At 40.0% G+C, this 23,873-nt stretch overlaps 1 protein-coding gene across 25 annotated transcripts in view; it reads left to right on the top strand.

The window, feature by feature from the left end:
* Window positions 1-23,873, top strand: part of FSHR (follicle stimulating hormone receptor) — a 91,599-nt gene that overhangs the window by 434 nt on the left and 67,292 nt on the right. For 21 of the 25 annotated variants that reach the window (XM_032443700.2, XM_015856890.2, XM_015856889.2 and 18 more), the window contains exon 1: window positions 18,382-18,624. The exons of 2 other annotated variants lie outside the window; for them this stretch is intronic. In XM_032443700.2, the coding sequence (XP_032299591.1) occupies window positions 18,440-18,624 (185 nt within the window). In that variant the 5' untranslated portion in view covers window positions 18,382-18,439. Of the gene's footprint in view, window positions 1-18,381; window positions 18,625-19,475; window positions 19,664-23,873 lie in introns of those variants that run through there. 2 more of the 25 variants (XM_085542740.1, XM_015856892.3) reach the window with 2 other exon arrangements.

The following is a 23,873-nucleotide window of genomic DNA, read 5'->3' as shown; positions in this document are numbered from 1 at the left end:
TGTTGCCCATCCAGCAGTGCTTTGTTGTGATGCTGTACTGATTAAGTGCAATTTGGCAAACTTGTTAAAAGCAAACCTGCGGTGTGCAAACATAGAACGAAATGTGAAACCAAAGTTTATAGCTTTTAAATTCAAGCATATTCACGAATAAATACTGAGTATTTTGATTTAATGTGTTTATCTGGCTATCCTGAAGGATAACTGCAAGTTTATGATCTACCAATGAGACCACAACAAGCTTAATTCTGCTTCAGGAATTGCAGGAATGCTATAGTAAATGGGCATGGTCATTTATGCTTGTACCTAATAGGCTATAGTTATCTATACTGCCTATATATGTTATATATTACGTAATATTTTAAGTTTTGGAGCCTGTGAAACTTGATTGGTACTCTCATTGTCCTCCTATGTCTCCGTACTAGATCCCACATTAGTGATTCTTTCCTTTAATCATTCTATGAAAGGCCTGAAATTTGTTTTTCTAGCATATGCATCTCTGTAGTTATTAGTTAAAAAATAAATATAGAAAAGAGTGAAAATTAATCTGCAATTATAGCATAATAATGGTGCAGTCAAAAAGCCAGTGAATGCTATAAGACATTTTATTGTGTATTGTTACGAAGCATAACAGTAACACTTCTAAATCTCTGAAATCCTACTAAGATTACATCGTCTTCTGTTATAAAAGGAATTTAGTACCAGTGAAAGATGTTCCACAGAATGTTGCTGCCTTTATGCAAGATGGATGTGCAGTATCAGCAGTGAGCATTCCCCCACTATTTAGGTGTCAAATGGTCTGTAGGCTTGCAAAACTAAATCAGTTGTTTTGGAAGAGATCTGTAGAGGTGCTGCAATTGTAATACGTCAGCCTAGGAACTGCTGTGATGCCATTGCTGGTTCCTCAAACTCTTCTGCAGCAAATGGTTGCAACTCCCTTTTCACAGTGTTACAACTTTGCTGTTGAAAATAACCTTAGAAACTTTGGGAGGTCATTCCCTGTCTTTTCCTTAATTGCTGAGATCAAGTCTGCTAGTTCCTAGGCCTCAATATGGACACAGATTTTTCCAGCATACCACCACATCAAAGTATTTCTGAAGCATGTGATGGCTGTAAGAAAATTACTTGCAAGTCCCTTGGCAGTGTCCCAGTCAGTGGATTGTTTGTATCCTTTTTTAGTAAATCCTATGCCCAAGACAGTGTGTTTCTACATTTCTTCTGCTGGTGAAGATTGCTTACATGTTTAGCTACCAAAGTCTTGAGTCTTCAAGTTTCCACTGCTGCTCTGAGCATGCAGCTGCCTGGTGTAGACCATCCTATTGTAGTTTACCTTTTGCCATTGCTATTTGGACCCAGACCTGATCCCTGTGCACAGTGTTTCCCAGTCACTGACACCTTTGTAGCAAGCTGTTAGCTTTACAGGATGCTTCCTGTAGAGCTAATGTAAACTCTAAACAAGACAATATTTCATTTAGTGAGGTTTTTAGCAACTGCCTGTTCTTGCCAGCTGGCCCCAGAAAACTTATTTTCCATCACCTGCAGTTGGTGACACTTGCCCAGCTGAAGATTGCTGCTTATCATTGTTGTTTTAATGATACTGCATCTGGCTTCACAAACCAGCTGGAATGAGAACAGTCATTCACTGAATGGTATAGATGCAAATATGGCAGTTGAATGATACGCTGCTGACTTCTGCTGTGTGTACACTTCAGGAATCCTCACTTTCACTGAAATTGTATCACAGACATCTTCCTCCAGAACAGAAACCCTCTGTATTTTGGTGTGTGTGTCACTACTCACTGCTTTCCTCCTGAAATAGATGCAGAGCTGAGGTTATGGGTGACTCTATTTTACATTTTCCTTGCACCTGTCCCTCACTACTTCTTCACGGAGATCTTTAGCTCAAGCTTCTTTCTATGTGTTCTGTTTTTGTTCTATTTTTTCCAACTTTACTTTTGCTGTTTTCTCTAATCCCTTTGGAGGTTCCAGTGGGGTTGGTAACATTTGGAGGTGTCTCCCTGGAGGAAAAGCCGCTCTCTCCTCCATCTCTGGAATCACAGGTTGGTAGGGAGTCCTTAAGTCTCCTAAACTACAGGCAGATGAGAAAGATTTCAGTTCTGAAGCTTAAACTTCCTAATACTTACTGAGGTTTAATTCGTTTGGGATGGCAATGGTTACCCAGTGCTTCTCCGGGATGCCTGTTGTTTTAGATACTGTTCTTGGCAATGGTGTTTATCTCACTCTGCCTTTTTTTCCTTTTCCTCCTCACTGAGATAACTGTGACCTCTCCCTACCCCCCTTTTTCTTTATCTTTCAGAAGCTATCTCTAGTTCTCTGTACAGACTTTGTTCTCCCTGAATTTGTTTGTGCCAGATTCTTTGTTAGGAATCCAGTGTGGCCAATGATCTGAGTCACTATGTGCTAATCATATTCTATTCCTTGATGTGTGTCTCGCTAGAAGGCCTTTGCTGCATTTCACATACCACATTATGGCTCATAAAGAAAGAGGGTTTCATGCTGGTGTGAATGTAAGTTGCTTTTTATTTAGAGAGTTACTTTTAGAAATGCTGCTAATGTACTATATAGTCCATCTGTAATATGTAGGCTGAAGTCATGGTTCTTTCTTCAAACTCTTCTTCCTTTGGCGTTTTGTGTGTTTCAGGTTTTAACAGGGACAGTGTCTCTGGGGCAGAAGCAGTGTTTTATTTCCATTTCCTTTAGTATTTAGTACTTGTGCAAACCGCATGCTTATTCTAAATGAGGCTGTTCACTATGTACATTAACAATAGTTTGAGTCTATGTCAGAAGAGGCATCCTGCTGAATATGACATCCGTTCAAAAGTGCTCCAAGAGCTGTGTGACTGTTGTGTCTCATTCTCTGATGTCTGTTTTTCTGTTCTGGGGAAGCTACTTCTCTCTTTTCCCATTCACCTGCTTCCTTGTAACGCCAAGTGTTCTTAAGTGCTTCTTCCCATTTTTGTGAAAGATAACTTCTAAACAAGAATTGACTTCTAAAAAAATGTATGGTGGGAGGGCGCCTGAGATGCTTGAAGTGCTGGCTGAGCTCTGCAACATGAGAGCAATGCCTTGGGTTGGTCTGGGCAGGGGTCTGAGGGGGCTAAGGGAAAAGGATAAATGGAATGTAAGGTGGTAGTGGTTAGTAGGTGGATGGTTCCTCTGGTTGATATGAGAGGTCTCTTTCAATCTTAGTGACTCTATGACTCTGCTGAACTGGGACGCGGTTAACCTGAGATCAGTTCCTGGGTCTGCTGCAGACCTTTAGTGACTTGGCCGAAGCACTGTGCACTCAGTGCAAGTTAGATCTTTAAGGTAATTCCTGGGCACCCTTATCTGGCTTAACCTAGTGCATGTTGGTTGGAATAGGTGCTATTTTTTTGGACTGGTACCTGAAATTATGTGGTTGTCTTCTGGGGTACTTAAGTCTCAATGTTGCCTGATCTAGTTTTGCATAAAGTGTGCTCAGACTGGAAGTTACCTGCCAGACTGGAGAGGGATAGATTTTTTTCAGATGGAATTAGAGCTTGATTGAACTCTTGGGGCTGAGCTCATCTTTAGGAGAGATTTTACTCTGCAAAGAATGATGGCTGCTTATTTGACCTTGCTTCTGTTATGCACATCAGTAGGGTTGTCCTTGATTTCAAAGGTAAATGTTGAGTGTCTAAAATAGTATATATATTTTTAATGTAGTTGTGATGTATCAGTGAATGCAACCACACTAGTGAGATTAATAAACCCATAATGTATAAAGAACTTTAATGCAATGACCTTTTAAGTCACAAGTTTAAAGGAAGCAGCTAATAGACAGAACTACAATATTTGTTAGCTATGCAGTGCAGAATTTACTGATCTTAGAGCCTCAGTAAATGAGCACCAGACCAAAAAATGTGTTCTTTTATGTTAATCCTTTAAATGAGTAGTAGTTTTTGCCACATGTTAAAGCCTCTAACTTTTAGGCAGAGGGCCTACAAAAAGGGCAGAGCAGATGTGAACTTTTTGGCTGTATTTCTGTAAATTTTGTGGGAAGTTGCCAGCATTCAGTTACATTTGCAGATCTCCTTTGATTGCCTGGAAATTTCTTATGCCCTATTCAGTCTTTTTTGTTTTTGTTTTGATTGGCAAAGGTATTTTGAGGTTGCTGTAATAGAAACATATTAAAATATATTGCTATATTACATCTAAGTTGTGTTTAAGTAGCACAAACAGTCAGACTTGTTTCTGGGTCTGACAAAGAAGGTGATGGTAGTCATATGTGGAGAGCTGCCTGGGAGTCATCACCCTTAACAGTTCAAATCATTATTCCTAATTGTGGATAATCAGCAAAGAAAAGAATTAAGTATGTGGCTTTATTTAACAGAATGCTTTGAAGAGGTATGGAATTCTTTGTGAATTATTCATGCTCTTTAAGATCAGAAGTGCTGAAACAAAAAAAAAAAAAAAAAGAAAAAAAAGGTGGGGAATTCAGCTGGGAGGTGCCAGTTGAGACACAAAACGATACTGCTGCTACATGTAAATGCAGCTAAAGCAAGATAGCTGTAACATCAGTGTAAAAAAATGTCTGTAGCAATACAGTTGATCTGTTCTTCAGAAATTAAATTATTCATTTTGTCCTTGATCAATTCCAGTTAGCATGTATTTGTGGCTCATAACTATTTCTTTGAAACATAGAAGCAGCTCACAGGGGAAAAAAAATGTCACGCTTGGGGAAAAGGCATCAAGAAAATCCTGCCATGATGTCACCTTCCCCATCTTATTGCCCCTACCAGGCATGTCTGAGATAACCCTTTCAACGGCTTTGGCACTTACTAGTTATTTAAGTTACCACTGCCTATCTCAATACTTTTCTGCTGTATTAGATGCAAAATTTAAATGAAAAAGGGAAAGAAATATTGCAGTGTGCTTTTGATTTGGGGTTGGTAGTTGAATAGCAGGCACAGTATGGACTGTCAGGTGAAGTCCTGGGAGGGATGGGTGGCAGCTCTGTTACCTTATTCTAACTTTCATATACTGGAATATCAGCATATCTCCTCGACATGAGAGATGCTTCATAGGCACAGTATGGAAACAGGCTGTGTCCACTTACATGCTAATGCCAGGATATTATCACAGCCTAAGGGTATAAAATCCCACAAAACAGGAGATAAATGTGTCAGTCTTAAGTACAGATTGAACACTTGCTCTTTTTTGTTTTTTTCCTGAAAAGTATATATTTGAAAATAGTTTGTTAAGGTTCATACAAATGAAACTGACTGAACACTAAGCGATTTTTGGAGACACGCCAGTGTGCCCTGTACCAGTTCTTTTCCGTTCTATATGCATGCAGAGAAGGTCAAGCCGTGAATTAGCAAACAGCTTTGATGGTGCCAAAGACAACAACCTGCTTCAATACATTACCAAATAATAGACTATAAATTATGTAAGCACTAAAATGCCAAGCAGCAAACAGCATTTCCACTGCTAAATAGAATCACCGAATTCATTAGAAACTGCTAACCCTGATGTATTTATTTTGAGGAGGATGAACATGAACTGTTTGCCACCAAACCTCCTTTTCTTTCTGCCCTTCTGTCAGATGTTCTTTTTCTTTTTTTAATCACATAGCTTCATTATGCAATTATCCATCAAGCCCGTCCTCTAGCATACAGAAACTGTGTTTTGATTCATGTTTAAACCAGCCAAGGTGACAGACATCCAAGGCAGCTCTAGAGGGGCACCACATGGCAGCATGTGCCTTCCCCCTCTGGGCTGTGCTGCCAATACCCTGTGTGGTCTTCCTGAGCATACCTAGATCTTCCCCAAGGCAGACATCATCTCTTTTCCCTTCAGAGGGTGGTTGGCTGGTTTGTTTTTATGGTGAAGTCACCTTATGGAAGTACAGCACATAACTAAAATCACTAGGATGGATATTCACCATCCCATATGTGTGTTTTGTCTGCACAAGTGTTTTTCTGATCTCTCCCACCAGAGGTGAGACATCTCTTGCAGTATCTAGCATGTAATTGAACCAGTGTGTGGCACTGGACGCTTCAGCATTAAGAAAAATACGTACAGTTCTGTGCAAAACATTGTAGTTGGACTTGGGTAGAAAGGATGTACAACTTCACTGAACTGAAACTTATTTATTGTGGACCGCTTTAAGTTCCTTGGTTTCAGGGAGTGAAATGACCTTGTTGGTTACGTTTTAATGTATCCAAGTCAAGGGATTCTTTGAGAAGCAGGAGTAACCTTAATAGGTGTGGTTTTTATATTCAAACACTATTTAACAGAAGTTCCCAGAGGCTGTAGCTGGACAGTATTATGCTAATACAGTTGTTAGACATACAAGGACAAGTAACGTGACATATGCAAAATATCATCATTGCTTATTGACAAAATGCTTCATAGGCTCAAAGAGCTAAGTATAAATTAGGCTAAAAATAAAGAAACAAAAACCAAAGTAAATATTAATGAACAAAATCCATAGTCTGGCATAGCAGCTGTGTAAGCTTGGCAAGTACCCTGAAATTAGGTACGTGGAAGGACTGAGGCGATTGCAAAGCCCCGTAGGAAAATCTGGTTGTTTGTATACAGTATAGGCTGCTAACAGGACGTTATTTTACAGAGCCACTAAAATTCAGTGGAATTGTTATCAAAGGGTAAAAAGAATAAGGTTGAAATACATCATAGGTGCTGGGTATGAGATGTTTGCCTCTGAACATTGTACTTGCTAAGCTTTATTCTTTCAGGGAACTCTGCTGTTCCTAAAAACATTTCTTTTCATGATTGCCTACTGCTTTTAAGACAAACTAATTCTTCCAAATAAAGACAATTTTTCTTTTTCTTGCATTTTTATCTGGTTGTTTCACTAAATACAGTAATTTTGTTAAAGCCTCCAGAGCAAAGACAATTTTCAGATTAATTTCAATTCCAGCCTGAAAAAAAATAAGAAACCATCAAGAGAGCGTGCTGTGTCCTGTGGCACTATGTTTCTGTAAGAGGACACAGGACACACATAATGATGTGTTTCGTAGCTGAAGTTTGCTTTGATTATTTGTATGCTTGTTATAATCTGCCAGTAATGCTGCTTAAGGCAAGGAGGTGGTGATTGTATGTCTTAATTCTGCTTTCTTCTTCTGCAAGGAAACTTGAGACATCAGAAAAGCAGCTTTCTTCCCTTATTTACTCCATAAACCAAGAGACTGGAAGCTGACCTTAGGTTACAGGTGTTTGAAGATTAGCTTAAATAAAGTCTGAGGAAAAAGAAAATACTTTGTAGGACTTCTTTCAAAACAGGAGGTGCTGTCCTTTGCCAGTTGAAGCCCCTAACAAAGGACTATTCTCTGTCAAGTACTCAGATTTTAGCATGAGTTGTCATTTTCATATGCGTGAAACAATTCAGATGCATAAATTTAGATGCATATTTGGCAAGCAATGGCTTCATCTCTTAGTAATGAACCACTGTCCTTGTGTGAATCTGGAGGCAGTAGGAATACATAACTCAAGAGCTAAGTACTAGAAAGTTTATCCAGTTTCTAGAATTATCAGTAGTGGCATGTTTCAGTTTTCTTCTATCCAACTTCTATACAAGATGGTCTATGTATGAGAAAGGGATCTTATGAGGTAAGTGGAAAATAGCATCTAATCTACATAGTAGAAGGCACTCAGTTACTGTGGAAAGCTAGTGCTCTTTAAGTCAGGACTGGATGCTGTATTCTTTAAAATGGCAAGTGTTTACACTAAGGATGCACTATTGAATCCCCTGCTGTTCTGCTAAACAGATATCTAAGGAAGAGGAAGAGCAGGGAGAACTTGTATGATTCCTTCTCATAATATTACTTTCACCTCCAGCTTTCAGCTCTGGGAATATTCCGTGTTTCTTCTTGCTTATCTGTTCAGCAATCTGAAATCTTCAATCTTCCAAGTAATTGTTTAATCTTTCCTTGAGTCAGGTGGACACAATACATCTAGTAATGTTTCTTGAGCCAGTCATCTTCTACAAGCTTCTGCCCAGACCTCTTGACCTTCTGCTGGAAATATGCCACATTGCCCTCTGTTGAATCACTTGGAGACAAAGAAGAAAAAGGATAAACCAGAAACTGTATACAGATATGAGGCTTAACTTTGGTGCTGTCACCTTCTCCTACACACACTGGAGAACACATCCTACAACAGCTGTGGTTTGTCAGTGATGAAAGTTGGGAGTTTGCAGTAGGATGTGAAAGTGTGAATCTTGGCCATGATCAGACCTGGGAACTTTTTCCTACTGGAGCTGGCGTACTTTCTGTCCATAAATTGTATGATTTCAGTGCTCTGACAGCTGATGCCAGCTCTAGATTTGGCCAAATGTGAAGGATACATTTGAGCTGGATTTCTATTTCTTCCTAAACCTTTATCTCATGTAGAATGGTTGTTGCTCATCCTTTTTCTTTAGGAACAGGTGTGTTTAGTGTCAAACCAGTATGGCAGAGAGTTGCATGGTCACCATGCAAAGTCTAAAGATTTTATTTTCTTGGAGTTGCTTATTTTTTCAGAGTTTCTTTTTCAGTCATTTTCTGCCTTGCTCAAAACTCAGCCCTCTTCCTACGCTTCAGTGTCATGTGAGCATTTGGTAAAATCACTTCTTTAGTTCATTTGAATTGAGATATATTAGGGTGACCAGAGGCTTAATGGTTCAACTATAACTACTTGAATCAGCTCCTGGGTAACATGCAAGGTAAGAATATCTCCTCATCTGCAGCAGAACCTGAGGCCCCTGATGGCAGTTATTACTAAAGGTTACTTCCACACATTGTTTGGCCAGATAATGCCATGTAATTAGGCCTTAAGACTAAGCAATGAGATAACTATTGGTGATAGGTGGATGGTTGGACTGGATGGATGACCTTGTAGGTCTTTCCCAACTGTGGAGATTCTATGATTTAATGGAAAGCTCTGTGTAAAAGCTGATGTGTTAGAGCTCAGTAATGTATCCATATAGCACACTCCTAGATCTGTTGCCTTTTAATGTCTCGGTTGCTGCTCTGATCCAGGGACAAGCTGTTTATCCAGACTGCCGCAGGCCAAACCTTCAGTACTGGTACTCTGGTACTGTGGTCAGGGAAAAAACAACCTGGATCCTTCTTACTTATATTCCTTCTCACTCTGTGATGTTAGTTGTATCTCATTGGTATTTTCCAGTTTCTTTTATCGTCACATTCATCTTCAACTGGCATAAATAATGTGTCATCATGAACTCAATGGATCTGTTACTGGAATCATGTCTGCTTCATGGTTTTTGCACAAAGGATGACATGTTCATAGGACTGTGGAGAATAGTACAGAAATAGAAAACCCTGAAAGTCTGGTGAATGCCAGTACAGTTTGGGAAGAAACCTCCACTGTCTCATGTGGCTTCACTGCTGTGCATAGGAGGGCAGGTAGCATAAAATAGTCTCCAGCATAGCCCCATAGCTGAGGAGATGAAAACTGCTCTGGTCATGCAGGGTAGAAAACAAGTATAGCTGACTTCCAAGGGCAGAACTGCAAGCCCAGGTTTAACGTGTTATGGTGGAGTGGGATGGAGTATCTCTAACTATTAAAGAAGGATTGTACAGCTGTCCTGTACTTGGTAAAAGGGCATTCACACATTGTCAGGAGTATTTTTTCTATCTCCCAAAGCTGCTGTGGTCTGGAAGGGTGCAAAGCAATTTTCTTGTGCTTTGTTTTCAAACAAGCAATAAAAGTCTTCCTGAGGCTGTGAACGAGGTGCCTTCTCTTGAAGGGCACACCACACGTTGTTTTGCAAACAGAGGCAAAGTCACTTTGCCCACATGCCAGGCCAATCAGAAGTTATGTGAGCAAGATGACCTTTAGGGTCCCTTCCAGACTAAGCCATTCTAAGATTGGTTCATTGGATTGCTGTGCCCAACCTGTTGTCAGTTTAGTCCAAAAGGTACTTTTTTATTTGTCTTTTTTTTCCCTCTTAGCCAGATGTAACAAAATAGGACATGTCATTAGTTGATAAATTATATCGTACTAAACAATTTCATGTGAGTCAAAAGAATAAGGAAAACTGCAGCAGAGGTATGAAAAATGAAATATGTTAGTGAAGCATGGCTTTAGTTTCTGCTTTGAATTTACAGCATTTAATAGATTTAACTTTAGTGGAAATACATAACACTTTTCTCCTTGGACCCACCAGTGGGTCTCCTTTGACCCTTCAGTGTTACCACAAGGGTGGCAGCAGCCTGGAGATTCTTTTTGAGTTGAAAATATGCAATCTATTGAGAGATGTGATAGAAGTCTGTTAGTGCTTTTTTATGTTTTTCACATAGGTGAGGGTGTTCTGGTGCACCGTCTGGGTTTAAGTTGGGTAGCCATATATTTTTAAGAATTTTAGCCATGGCCTGTGGAGTTTGAGTTATTTGGAAAGCATCTATGTGCTATGTAAACATCAGGCATTCTTGAGACAAACATGGGAAAGTTGAGCTGCTACCTGGGATGTGAGTGAGAACCTTAGCAGATCTCTGCCCATCCCCAGGCCTCCCATCACATACCAGAGAGTTCCCACATGCACAGGTAGCCAAGTTTCATCTGCATGTGTAGAAAAGCACAGAGCACATTTCAAAGCTTCCCTGACCCTGGACAAGCCAAGTGCTAGAGGTCTTTCTCTGCACAGAAGCAGCTACAAAAATGCATATTAGAATAGTGAGGTGCTTTGAAAACATGGTAATGAGGGCTATAAAAGTACCAGAGCTAGATGGAGAAGATTCTTTTCTGTCACTTGTAAAATCTCATTAGCCTACCTTCATTCTTTTCATTAAGAGCAGCAGCAGGATCTTATTTTCCTTCTCCTTTCACAGAGATATGCCTGACCTCCTTGGCATGTGCTGAGAGCACTTGCAGGCAGATGAAGAATGAGGGACTCCTCTCTGCCACCTTCCATACAATAATATGCTTCTAGCAGAAGACTGGGATTTTTTTAATTATTATTTTTATTTTCTTTTTATTTTCTTTTCTGTAGAAGAAGAAACTATTTTTAATGAAGCATATAGCATTAGATATTCCTGTAGCACCAATTCAAGTTACTCTCTGTTTTAGACATGCTTATTTGCTTACAATTAAGTGCATAGGGGATTTTTTTTCTTTTTTTTCATTATTGTATCCTATCAATGTAAGGTAAAGAATCTGAATGTTTTAGTGGTGATTCTCAGAACCTCATTCCAAGATTCATCCTGTTAACTTCAGAACTTCAGTGAGCCTGACTGTGGGTGAGGGAAAAAAAAAAAAAAAAAAAAAAAAGAATGCTGCTTAACAGTGTCTGAGGAACACTACAGGAAGAGCAGGGAAGTGTGAGAGAAGGAAGATGGCTGCAAGAGGTCCCACAGTGTTTAGATTTTAATACAGTCAATGACTGCAGTAAGTTTTGGGAGGGAGTCTGCTGTAAAAGGCTCGCTCAGAGTAGGAAAACCCTTGGTTGCCCTTCTAGAGAGGCTTAAAACAAAGGTGCAATATTCATTCTCGCTGTGTAGTAGTAAAAATAAAAAAAGGCTCAGTGATTCTTTGGCTCCTAATTATCACCTCAGGCAGCTTATTTAGCCTACCTGTTGTGAAGGTAACAAGTACCCATTGCACCGTAACACTTGTGGAGTAATTGTGTCACGTTTCAGCCTTCCGCTATCAATATTAATAACCTGCACTAATTGCACAATGCTTTCTTTTTTTTCTCTCTTTTTCCAAACCTGCTATGGGGATTAGTCATTAGCATTTTCTTCAGAGGCCTTAACAGATGTTGATTTGTATTCACAACTCTGTGTTGTGTTTTTTTTCTTGTATCAAGTGCCAGCATAAAATATATTTCCTAGGATATCTAGTGTCTTTTATGTATCAATCAGGGCTGAGCTCTTCCTTTTCTCATGCAGAGATGGCTTCTCCAAAGATGGATGAGGTCAACAACAGAGAAGGTAACTTTTATACATTGTGGCATGCCTTGGGAACAAAGACATCAGTAGAAAGTTAAGTGACCTGTGGTATTCTGTCAAGGTATTTCTATTTCAGACTTCTTTAATATATTTCAGTGCCTGAGATGCCCATCCAGTTTGAAAGAATTTCAGTGTATTTAGTTGCTCTAGCCAAACAACTGTCTGTCAGTGCTGTCTGTGGGCAGACTGTGCAGGTACTAGAGAAGTAAGCAAGTTTTCTCCTTATGGGTGGCTCAGTACTTCAGTCCTCAAAATTCCTCATGTGTGCTCTGCCAGGCTGCTCTCTTTCCTTCATAGGGGATTCTGGCTATGTGACACATTGTGGAGGTATCGTTGGGTGCCTTCATTTTGTTTCATGACAAGTTGCACTTGAAAGTATTAATAACCTCCTGACTTTTTAAGACATCCGGGTTTTCTGGATGGCAGTTTCATGGAAACTCGGAAACAGTGGGCAAGAAACATTGCCAGCCTGTTTTTTAGTGGTGATGAACATTTCTCTTTACTTATGGATTTAAGACTAATAGCTGAGTGGTAGATCATAACTGTGCTCAAAAACAGCCAACAATGTAGACTGCAGGAAACATGTGAGCAGTCAGTCTGTACTTTAAACATCCTAGGAAGGTGATTTTCTGAGCCATAAGTAGGGTCACAAAGGAATGTGGTTAGAAAGGGACTTCAGGAAGAGTTCGCTCCAACCTTCTGCTCAAAGCAAGGTCAGACCAGGTCGCTCAGGTGTCAGGCAGCACTGGACCCATATCTCTGAAGGGAGTGGTTTGTCTGCCCCATGTGCAAGATTTTGCATTCATCCGTGCTGAATGTCAGGAATGTCACATTTAAAGCTACCTGTCAAGCGTTTTATCTAATGTTTCCAGGCTCCTTGGAAACTGGAAATTACATCCTTAATTTTCCTTAATCTGGAGAGTTTTTAAAGGGATTTAGGTGTGCAGGTGTTCTGGTGCCTTCCATTTTAACCATTTCTCTACAGGTGCTAATATGCGCATGGATGGGTGTTGTTACAGGCAGGTTTACCCTACACTACATTTATGCAGGGTTACTCTTGGCTAACACCTCTGACCTTCATTTGCTAATGGGGAAAGGCATAAAAGAATACATGAAGCAAAGTGAGATTCTAGGCAGCCTGTGGTACGTGTGTGTTATTTTGATCCAGCCAAACCTATGCAAAGGAAAATTACTTCCATAAATATTATTCTGTAGACATATAATGGAAACCTAGCAGATGGGCTGTGTCTCTTATAACTGAGTGCAGACGAACAGACTCGAGCCTGTGGAGCAGTAATAGGTGGAGGTGGCAAGGGCTATTCTCTGACTTATGTGTTGCCTATTGCAAAAGCCTTCTGTAGGTATGCAATTCTTGAGGGTACTTATAACCTTCCTCTGACAAATCTTGTAGGTGGAGTGCTGGGTGGGAACTTCGCCACCAATGCCACAGAAGTATTGGACAGAGTAAAATAAATAGTCATAATTCCCCTGCCCCCCTAGATAATAACAGAAGCAGATTCTCACTATAGAGAAGTATCAGCAAAAATGTTAGATAGAATTGATGTCCTTTCAAGCTGAGCAGCACCCGTCCCTAGTTTAAGCAAATATGAAGGGCCATTTGCATCAGATGCTAATTAAGTTTCAGAGCTGGGATTTGGGGAATAACAGGAGAGAAGCAGGAGGCACAATGCAGTTATTGCTGCGTTAAATGTAATGCTGTACATGTGCAGCTCTGTGGCCTGCAGAGGTGCTACTTAATAAGAGAACTAATCACAGTCAAATTTTGAAGTCAAAGGACAGACAGTCACAGGAAATCTGTGTGAGAGTGATTTTATCAAATTTTTAATCCTTTTCTCCTTCCAGTGTTTCTTCTTGAGTGAATGCACTCCCTCTGGTGGCTCGTTTACTATCTCAATTTCATCCCTCTTTTAGTTAGGGTTGTGTGTGAGCAGCTGGCTAAAAATTGGGAAAGCAATAAGGTACTGCTTTTATTAGGCTAACTTAATGTTTTATGTTCTCAGCAGTGTAGGCACAGATAAAGCCTAGCTATTCAAATGTGTTTTAAAATAATCTCCATTCGTGAAAGGAAAAAGTAAAGCACAGAAGGAAGAAAAAATGAAGTAAGGAACTGCTTACAAGATTATTTTGGAGAAGAAAATGTTATCTTTTTTATCAGGTAAATATTCCATTGGCCTCAGTGGTCTGCTGTTATAATACCCAAGTTGATCATTCACAAAAGGTAAACCAATGTTATATCAAACTCTCTCTTAACAATTTCCTTTTAGGTGTCCATCTGTTATGTCTCACACTGTAGGGTTTTTAGGACAGAAAACATATTTTTCTGATCACAGTTTGATAGGAAAATAAATGCTATTGCTGTTTGTAAGCCCATAGGAAGAATCAGTGAGAAATCTCCACTCAGAAGGATAAACTTTTTTTGGGTGTGGTTTTCTTGTCATCTGTTCATGCAAGCCAATTTATTTACCTACATATTCTATAGAATGATTTTGGTTAAGCAAAGCCAATCTCACAGTGGTGTTTGGTAATTAAACTCTATTCTGAAACTGGGAAACATCAGTATAAAGAGTGTTAATTTAATTAGATGTCATGTTGTGTTTCATAACAGAAGCACAAGCCAAAACTGCTGCAAACCACAAACTTGCTTGCTTACAGGCTGATGTACTCCAAGACATGGTGCACTTTGTCTTACAAGGAACTGGTCTTGAAGAATTAGGTTTAAATGCTGAGCTGACTGTGTCTATACACTGCAGCGAAAAGATTTTGAGTCATTTCAACGTGTCTGGGGCAAGTTTGGTTAGGACAAATGCAAAAAGAGCTGGGATAGTTCCTTTTTACTTCTCTCTGTATCTCCAACAATCTGGGTGACTGATGCTTTGGTCAGATGATGTCCACAAAACACCACAGTTCTCCCAGCTCAGTGCTTGTGGACTTAGGCCAGTCCTAATTTTAGAGGCCAATCCTATTAATTAGGCTCATTTACTTTAGTCTTTAATGAGTTCTCCATGACCATATAGCACTGAACTGTCTATCCCAGAAAACACATAATTACATAATCTATAATATTGTTTCTGTCATGATTCACTAAATTGCATGTCTGTTGCTACAGTGCATCAATTTGAAAAAATTTTTGTTTCCTTACTCAAGAAAACAGTTTATGTTCTCAAGACCAATTTGCCAGCTGGAGCATGTATTTCCCACAAAGGAATGCAAAGATAAGGCTCTTATATAGAAGCATCACCATCTCTGCAGCTATACTTCCCTAGTAGGAATGTCAGTGATGGTGCATCACAGTCAGCCGTCTCCATAAGAAAAGTCCTTGCTCCTGGCAACTGATCCTCAGGGATGGCAGAGTATCTGTCTAGCTGCGATGTGTCTATGGAAGCACTAGTTTGCCCCCTTGCATTGCTTTGAACAAGTTGCTGAGAAAAAGGGATTAAACCCTGTGGTGGCTTGAAGATGCAGGATGTGTTTAGGAACTAGCTTTAGAGATCTGCCACAGACCTCTTGCAACAGGTTTTCAGGCATGTTGGCAGTTCCACACTGGTGATCTGAAAGCTACCTGTGAATCCATACACTCTAGGAAAAGACCTGGAGGTATCGTGACTTTTTATTTTTCTCCTTGTTCTTTCAGTGTTTTTATCCTGAAGTGGTGTTTGTCAGCTGGTAACAAATTATTAAGGGAGGATCATCGTCTGATTAACTTATCCAGGGAGCTGTAGTAATATGGCTATATGTTACTTAATGATGGATAGAAATCAAGAAGGAGATAACTGGTTCACAAAATTAATAGGCACTTGAATCTATTCTTCAAGACCTTGGATGGTATATAAAAAACAAGTCAGAAATTATTCCAAGCCTTCATTTATTCCCAGGTCGTTTGAGCATGGCCCTGAATCCTGTCACTAATATGCATAGAATTGCAGTTGTATTTTGTATACTAGTATGATTCTATTGAATTCAATGATAACTGCATATTTCCATCAGTTTTATCTCAGTGGTGTTTCAAGAGAATCCCGTGTTTGGGCATTTTTGTGTTGTTTAACAACGTCTCATTCTCAACAGCTTTAAATGAAAGTGGAGCAGTGTGTACTGTTCTGATAAAAATGCCTCACTAAACAAAAAGAAGGAGCCAACCTCCCTCCACTTCTTTATTAGACTCATAATTTGTTGTTGGCCCTGACCCAGTGTTTTAAAATGTCTTTGTTTCACCAGTTGTGTTAAAATGAAGCATGCTTCGCATAGTTCTGAAAGCCATTAATAATTGAAAAGATCCCTTCTGACTCCAGTGATATTTTTTTAATCTTCCAACTTCTGCATATAGAATTGTTACTAAGATCTGTAGCAAACTTTGTAGTTTGATATATGAAACCCAGAGTTAATCAGATTGCTATGTCTTCATCTCGGTGTCATTTATTTTGACATTCAACTTGAAGCTACTATCCATTTCATCAGTGCAACACGACTGTTGATAGTGATGTGTTTCAGGTAGAAGGTATGGCTTACGTTTGTCTGCTCCCTGTGAGGAGCTGTTGGCTGCCATGAGGCCTCCGCTCAGCATGCTCTACTCTGGGCTGGACAAACACAGGGGCCTCAGCACTGTTCATACATCCTCTGGGCCCTTCTCCCCCTTTGTAGCCTTCCTTTGGATGCACTCTAGCAGCCTGATGTATTTTTTGTGCTGTGGCACACAGACCTATACCCACTGCTGGAGGTGAGGCTGCACGGTGCAGAGCAGAGGGGAAAACCGATGCCCTCACCCAGTCTTTTTTTATCCTGTATATTCCATATTTCGTATATATGTAGATTAAAAGAATGAGTAAATCTTTCTTCTAGCAGTCAATCCCGTTCTTATGACACCTTAACAGAACAGACTTTGCATTCTATACACATAGCTAATTTAGTTCTTCTACAATTCATTACAAACATTCTCTTGTTAGGAAGAGATTGTCATGCTTTCTATATATATTTTTACTTAAACTTTTTCTATGTAAACATCATCATTCTCGTCTGGAGTATGTTCAAGTGACTGGAGAAAAATAGCAAATATTTGGTGATACTTGGTAATATTGGGGTTACTATGATGTTCATGAAAGAATTAGTTGAACAATTTAAATAACCTTACTTATCTCAAATACCTACTTATCAGTACTTATTTTAAAGGTGAGAATGGAGGAATCATTTCAGAGAAAAGACGCTGTCTTGTGTCTCATTAACTTTGCTTATAGTTATAATTATGGAGGAATTAAGCAAAAGAAACAAGCAAACAATGAAAATCCCAGCAACTTAACAGCTGCATTTACCAAGGTTATTCTTCAGCTTGCTCAGGATTTCAGTGTGAGTCAACATCAGCAGAGTTACCCGTGGAAATCCAACTGGTGAGCTCACTTAACGCGCAGATGACTTACAGGCTCTGTGCATATCTGAAACAGCCATTTATCATTACAACAGGACAAAAACAGAAACAACTCTGTATCACTGAAGTGTCATTTCAAGTGTCTTGTAGACAAACCCTGGTCCCTGATGATAGGTTGGTGCAGAATGACTCAGTGACAGGAATGTGTTAGCAAGGTCCCTTCCTCAAGAATTTATATTTGTAACAGGGAAGATAATCTTGCTCAGTCAGGAAGTGAATAACAAATAAGGACTCAAAGATGGGGCTCAGGGTCCAGGCCTTATGATCATGATAATGTTCTTGTAGCTAATTCTTGAAGCTATACCCCTTGTTGTGTAATAAATATTCATCCTGTTTATTTTTCAGTGATAAAATTAGCTCACTGGTCTCCAAAGATCATTTGGGTTGTGGCATTTTCTCCTTTTGGATTCCTTTAAAGGTGGCAGGGAGGGAGAGAGACAATTCAGCAAGTGCATAAAGAAGCATATCAGTTAAAAGTAAAGGTGTGTTATTTAGCTCTGGCTTCAGGGTTGCATAGCTTTTAACACGTGAAATAGATTATGCACCCTATAAAATACTATCTACACACACATATATTTTGCCTAGGAGCAACATAAAAGCTGAGATTCTTGGATCTATGAAGGGGAGCATAAATACTAGCTCTCCTTCAGTGGCAGAAATGCCTGGGCTGTAGGACATAAAAGTACTTACTTGTCCCTTACTCTTATCAAACAAAATGTGCAAATAAAATAGCTGAGATGGAAGGTTCCCCTTCCATTGTAGATATGCACTGTATCAAAAGCATTCTGGTTCATTCAGCTGTTGCCTGTGATTTCAATGACACTTTAAAATGTTAATCATAAATATTATACTACAGTTTTGGCATGGAAAATCAGCCTCTCTTCTCTCCATCCTAACGTATGCCCATAAAGGATCTTTGACCATGAAATGAAACTTGCTGAAAAAGCATCTCCCAGGAGTCACGTGTTTCATCTCAGCTTTTAGGGCGGACCTTCAAGGAAGGGCGTCTCTCTGAGTTGCTCTGTGAAGTCTTCACACTCCTTCCTTCTAGATGGAGGACAAGGAGACAAATGTGAAGACAGAGATGTCCTTGGGTCTCACCTGCTTGCTGATTCTCTTGGCCAGCTGCTCTGGCTGCCAGCACCGCACGTGCCACTGTGCAGGCAGGATATTCATCTGCCAGGAAAGCAAGGTGGTCCAGCTGCCCCGGGACATTCCCACCAATGCCACAGAACTGTAAGTAGAGAGAGGGAAGGGTATGAGCAGCTCTCTTGCCAGCTTTCAGCATAGCTACTGCTTGGTAAGCCAAGGGCTGTGTTTGTAGGGGGTCACTGGGGAGTCTCACACCAGCTGTGGAAAAGCACAGTGCTTCCTTTGGCACTTGGTTTATTACAGCTTGGAGCTCCTCTCCCTTACTCTTACAATGCTCCACTTCAGATCTATGTTAAGAGAATATGTAGTACCGTATAATACAAAGTACAGACTAGATTTTAAACGGGATTCCTTGCTGCTGTGACAGCATCTTGAAGCTTTGTAGGGTTCCTTTACAGCTTGCTCTCACACCATCAAGGCATGTTTCGGGCAGGCAAGTTGTACTACAACAACCTAGTGAGTTCTGTCTGTGCTGCAGGGCCTTCCCAAAGGTTCAGCCTTATTTGCCAAGAAGCAGCTTATTGTTTTCTGTTTTGAAGTCACAAAGGCAGTAAAGAAAGGACTGAGATAAGCTTCAGAGAGTGATTCTCCTGTATCAGAGAAGCAGCGTGACTGACTTGGAGAGAGCTGTGTAAAGATACAGTATTTCATTACTTGAGGAAGAGTTTTGTTTATCTTAAAGCTTCTTGTTTTCATGAGCAGTACCCTAAGGCAGCTGTTTTCTGTGTCACTAGCACAGGCAAGCAAGAGAAGGCACACAGTGTCAAGCACCTGCATAAGCAATTGTTTTCCTTTTAATTTCTCTTAAAACAGCTTCTCTTGCCCCTTGCCTGCACTCATAGCTGTCTGGCATCGTTAGGATCTACAGCAAAAGTGAAAGGAGTCATCCTGGATAAATCCTTCTACTAATAATTGGAGCAGTAGGTTTGGTGGGAGGATACAAAGAAGAATGATACATTGCGAGTTGAAAAATACATCCATATCTTGACCTTACAGACCACACTTACTGTCCCACAGTTTTCCTAGCACAGAAGTTTTGTTTTATTCAGAAGAAGCAGTTGTTATTCTCAGTGAATCAGTGACTGCAGTGAAAATTTGGAGACAATGCCTGAATTAACCACAGGTCAGTAAAAGTTTAAATCATTCTCACAACTAGAGGGGAAAAAAAGCCATCTGTGAATTAGGTCATCTAGATTTTGGGCAAACCATGCTCCAGGCATACACTGCTAATTTTGTTTAATTTTTGCTTTGATTGTTTCTTTAGATAACGCAGTTCAGGTCTGCCTTCCAGGGACTGAAGGAAAAAAAAAAGAAAAAAAGAAAAAAAAGAAAAAAAAAAGTAGTTTATAATTATTTCTGCAAATAAGCAGAGTTTTGTGTTGCCAAAAAGCACCTGCTAGCAAAACAGGATTTATTTCCAGCAGATCCTTGTTAACTTCTCTAGGGTTTGTTAAGGTTGTTAACTGCTGGTGTTTCAGCACAAGTGTGTGTTTCCTGAGGCAGGCTGACTACAATGTCAGTGTGACTGAGAGCATCAGCTGTGTCCTCTCTTCTTGCTGTAAATATTGTACTTGGAATCTCTTGACTTGACTCTTCCCATTTACACCAAGTTTTATTTCCTCAGTAGATAATTCTGGTCCTTGTAAACCAGGGCAGCCTGGGATTAATTTCAATGTAGTTTAAGAATTTGTACACAAATACTCTGTTAAGTGTGGTGTTCATGCAACTAAAACCAGATGTATTAGCTGAAGAGTTCAGTCACACATAAACCTTTGATCATTCAGACTGAGATGGGAACTCTAGAAGCGTGCCTTCTCATGCACCTCTATGTTGAGTGCTCAGTAGGGCTGTTCCAGCAGACTGAAATAGAGCTCACCGCTCCAGGTGCTATTGCAAATGCACTGCTGGTAACAGAGAAGGTGTTCTCTTTATATTTCTTCAAGAGTCAAAAGGGCTTTAGAACCTGTGTGGCACCCAGAGCATAGATGGCAACAGCATCCTCTTCAGGACATAAGCACATACTTCTCCCTAACAAGTACAGCTGCTGCAAGGTGCTTTGTTTCTCTAAGGGATCGTTCTGAAAATGCTGGATGTGGTTTCTGACTTGACATGAAAGAGGGGTCTTCAGTATATTTTGATCCTTTTACCTTCTCTTATGTGGTCTTGATGGCTTTCCTCGTTTATCCTGGCATCTTCCTTAGTTTTAGCTGTTCAAAAACATGTGCATGAAAGCATTAGAGAGAGAACGGAAGCTCAGTAAAACTCCAGCACTTCTGCTTCCATGTGTTTCTGTTTCACTACTCCAATTTCTCAAGCTGGGACAGGGGCAAGCAGCTATGTTACATAGTAAAAACAAACCTCGGGATGAAAATAAGAAATAGCAACCTCACAGAACAACTGGCTGTTCTGCTGCTCTTCGCTGCAGCTGATTTTTGTGTGATTGCTTTAGGTTGGTTTGTTGGCTTTGTTTGTTTGTGTTTTTTTGTTTTGTTTTGTTTTTGTGGTGGTGGGAGGTTTATGAGGTTTTTGACCTGTTGGCTACTGACGCGCTGCTGCGATGTTTTTGCAGTTATTTCCCAACAGTGAGAGCTTATTCTTGGCAGGGAGTGTGAGCTTTGCAGCATGGTATGAGAGCAAAGGCTCTGCTCCTGGCTCAGCACCTGCTTTAGCAAGGGCAGCAGAGAGAGAAGGTTTGCAGCCACTTAGAGTAAACCCTTTCTGACCAGCAGCACACTGAGCAGGGATTGGAAGCCACAGGTTTTCAGTTTTTCAATGCCTGCTTTTTGCAAAAGTTCTGGGGAGGGCTGCTGCACGTCTATGTGTGCGCTCTGTTCCTTGCTCATTTGAGATTCTTTTGCAGCTGGCCTGCCCCACAAGTTTGCAGGAGCAAATGGTTGTTATTAGCTGTTCTATTTTATAGCCTTTGCTTGGAAGGGGAGTTGCAAAGGAATATATTTTGGCTGTTGGATAGATAGATAGATAGATAGATAGATAGATAGATAGATAGATAGATAGATAGATAGATAGATAGATAGATAGATGATAGGATGATAGATGGTGAAATGCTTGTGAGAAATACATGAGGCTGTGACTTACTGTACTAGAAGCAATCCATGAGAAAAGAGAGTCATAAAGTTCAGATGGGGAATTTAGGTTCATTTATGTCAGTGTTAACTATTAATCAGCCTGCAGAGTGAGAGAGGGGGAAGAACTGATTCATCACCTGTGATAGTTCACTCCTTGAAGAATTAAAGGAGTTTTATGATGCTGTGTCAAGCTTTCTAGACCATCCTTATTATTTTCTAAGGTTTTGTTTAGTCCATAGAGATCTTGCTTTGAGAAAGTTATGCAAACACAAATAGCTTGTTCTCAAATAAAAGGGATCCTTCCAGGAATTTATCAAACTACTTCAAGCAGAATTGTGTGCGTAGCAAATGGGAATACAACCAGAGATGCTGGTAGAAACTTACTCCTCTCCTACTGTACCCTTCCTTGCTTTTGAGCTTTTGATATGAGAAGTGCCTTAAATCACACACTACCCCATGAAAGTAGAGAACTGTAGCCCAGCAGTTAGGTGCACCCATCTGGGCAAGATATTATCTCCCAACAAAATAAAGCTACAGTACGTGACAGCTTTGTAAGGGAAATGGAAAAGGGTTGCTTAGTTCAATTCTGTTTGCATTCTCACAGGGTTATGTGACAGAAGTATTAGTAACAGTGTTTTATCTGCTTCTCATAATTAGCGTTATTTTTAAAAGGTATTATGAAATCAAATTTGTTCATGCTGTAGTCATTAAAAGGAGAAGCTGTCTCCAGCTTGGTTAATTTTCTAATTTTCATCTGCTTCTAAACATCACTCACACAATGATTAGCACTCCTTAGTCCATAGCAGCAGGGAGATGTGGACCAGCAGGTACCTTCTGTTTTGCCTCTTTCTGAGCCACGGAGATGTTGTAAGAAGCATCTACTGGGAATAAAGACTACTCAAAGAAAGCTCGCAATCACTCAGCCAATTAAAAATTCCCCTTTATTTTAGAGTGGGGAAACCAGAGGGTCTGTTTGATGTGTTAGTAAGCCAGAGGCTTCAGCAGGAGAATGCTGCCAGTTCCAGAAAGGAGTAGCTAAGATGACTGAAATAATTGACACTAGAGACGACCCATCATCTCGCTCCTATCTGTCACAATGCTGCCTGAAAGAGGGGGAAATTGCAGGCAAAAATTAATAAGAGCAAGCCTTGATCATAGTGTTTTGTACTTTAAAATACCTTTGCCATCTTCACTACCTGGTTTAGCCATTGGCAGAGCAGTTTAAGTACATGTTATGTAGAAGCTTTTCTCCCACATATCTGCAAACTATAAACAGTGGGTTTTTTCTTGCCCTCTGCATAGGTGTTTTTGTACCACTGCTCAAGGTTATTTATTTTAGACTATCAAGTCAAGGTTGAGTAGATGTCTGCCCACTAGAACAGTGGCTGCCTCGAAATAGCAAGTTCTGTTATAAACCAAATGAGTCAGATGTGTCTCCCTGAGACACAAGCTACGAACAATGTGAACGGGAGCTGCAACACTTCCAGTGACAGCTGCAATTAGATTTTCGTTATGCTTTCACACATAAGGTTGATATTCTCAAGCAATTATAGTTCTTATTCAGGTGTTTGTACAGGTGGGCTGACCTTAATACAGGGTGTGGGGAGAAGAAACTAAGCTAACAAAATGAAGACCTGTGAAGCTTTCAAGTATGTTATGCAGTTAATCAATAAATCTACATGTTATCAGACAGGGATGGGGTAATATTTGCACAGCAGAGCACATGCATTTTGTATTGTGTGCTATCTGAAGCCAAACTTTCTTCCATCTTTTCCTATTTAACCAGTGTTGTTTCTGTTAATGTAGAAAAAAGTCTGAGATTAGCATTATGTTTGTCTCTTTTCAAATTTATATGATCAGTTCATGCTTTGAAGCTGAACACTCTAAAGCTTGTTGTGCAATCACCAGTTGTACAGTGCTGGAGAGGTCCAGTGCATATGTTGGGTTCTGTGTTTGACATTTCCATTGGGAGGATAAAAAGAAAGAAGCAGAACATAAGAAGACAATAAAGAAAAGTCTGAAGGAAGAAAGTGACACTAAGGTAGGATAATAAACTCTGTAGGGCAGATCTTCAGCTAATATAAATTTCCAAGTATGTATCTCTATAGAAACCTCCGGTTTCTACAGACTGAGAAGCATTTCAACATGAGGAGGTGCACTGTGTGCAACACAAGGGGCTTCATGCTGCACCATGCTCTGCTGGCTTATTTGTGGTACTGTGGCAATGAATACATATGCATGACTTCC

The sequence above is a fragment of the Coturnix japonica genome, chromosome 3, assembly GCF_054131305.1.
Source record: "Coturnix japonica strain WE chromosome 3, WE-NBRP24, whole genome shotgun sequence".
Lineage (NCBI taxonomy): Eukaryota > Metazoa > Chordata > Aves > Galliformes > Phasianidae > Coturnix > Coturnix japonica.
This window is presented reverse-complemented; position numbering and strand designations above follow the sequence as displayed.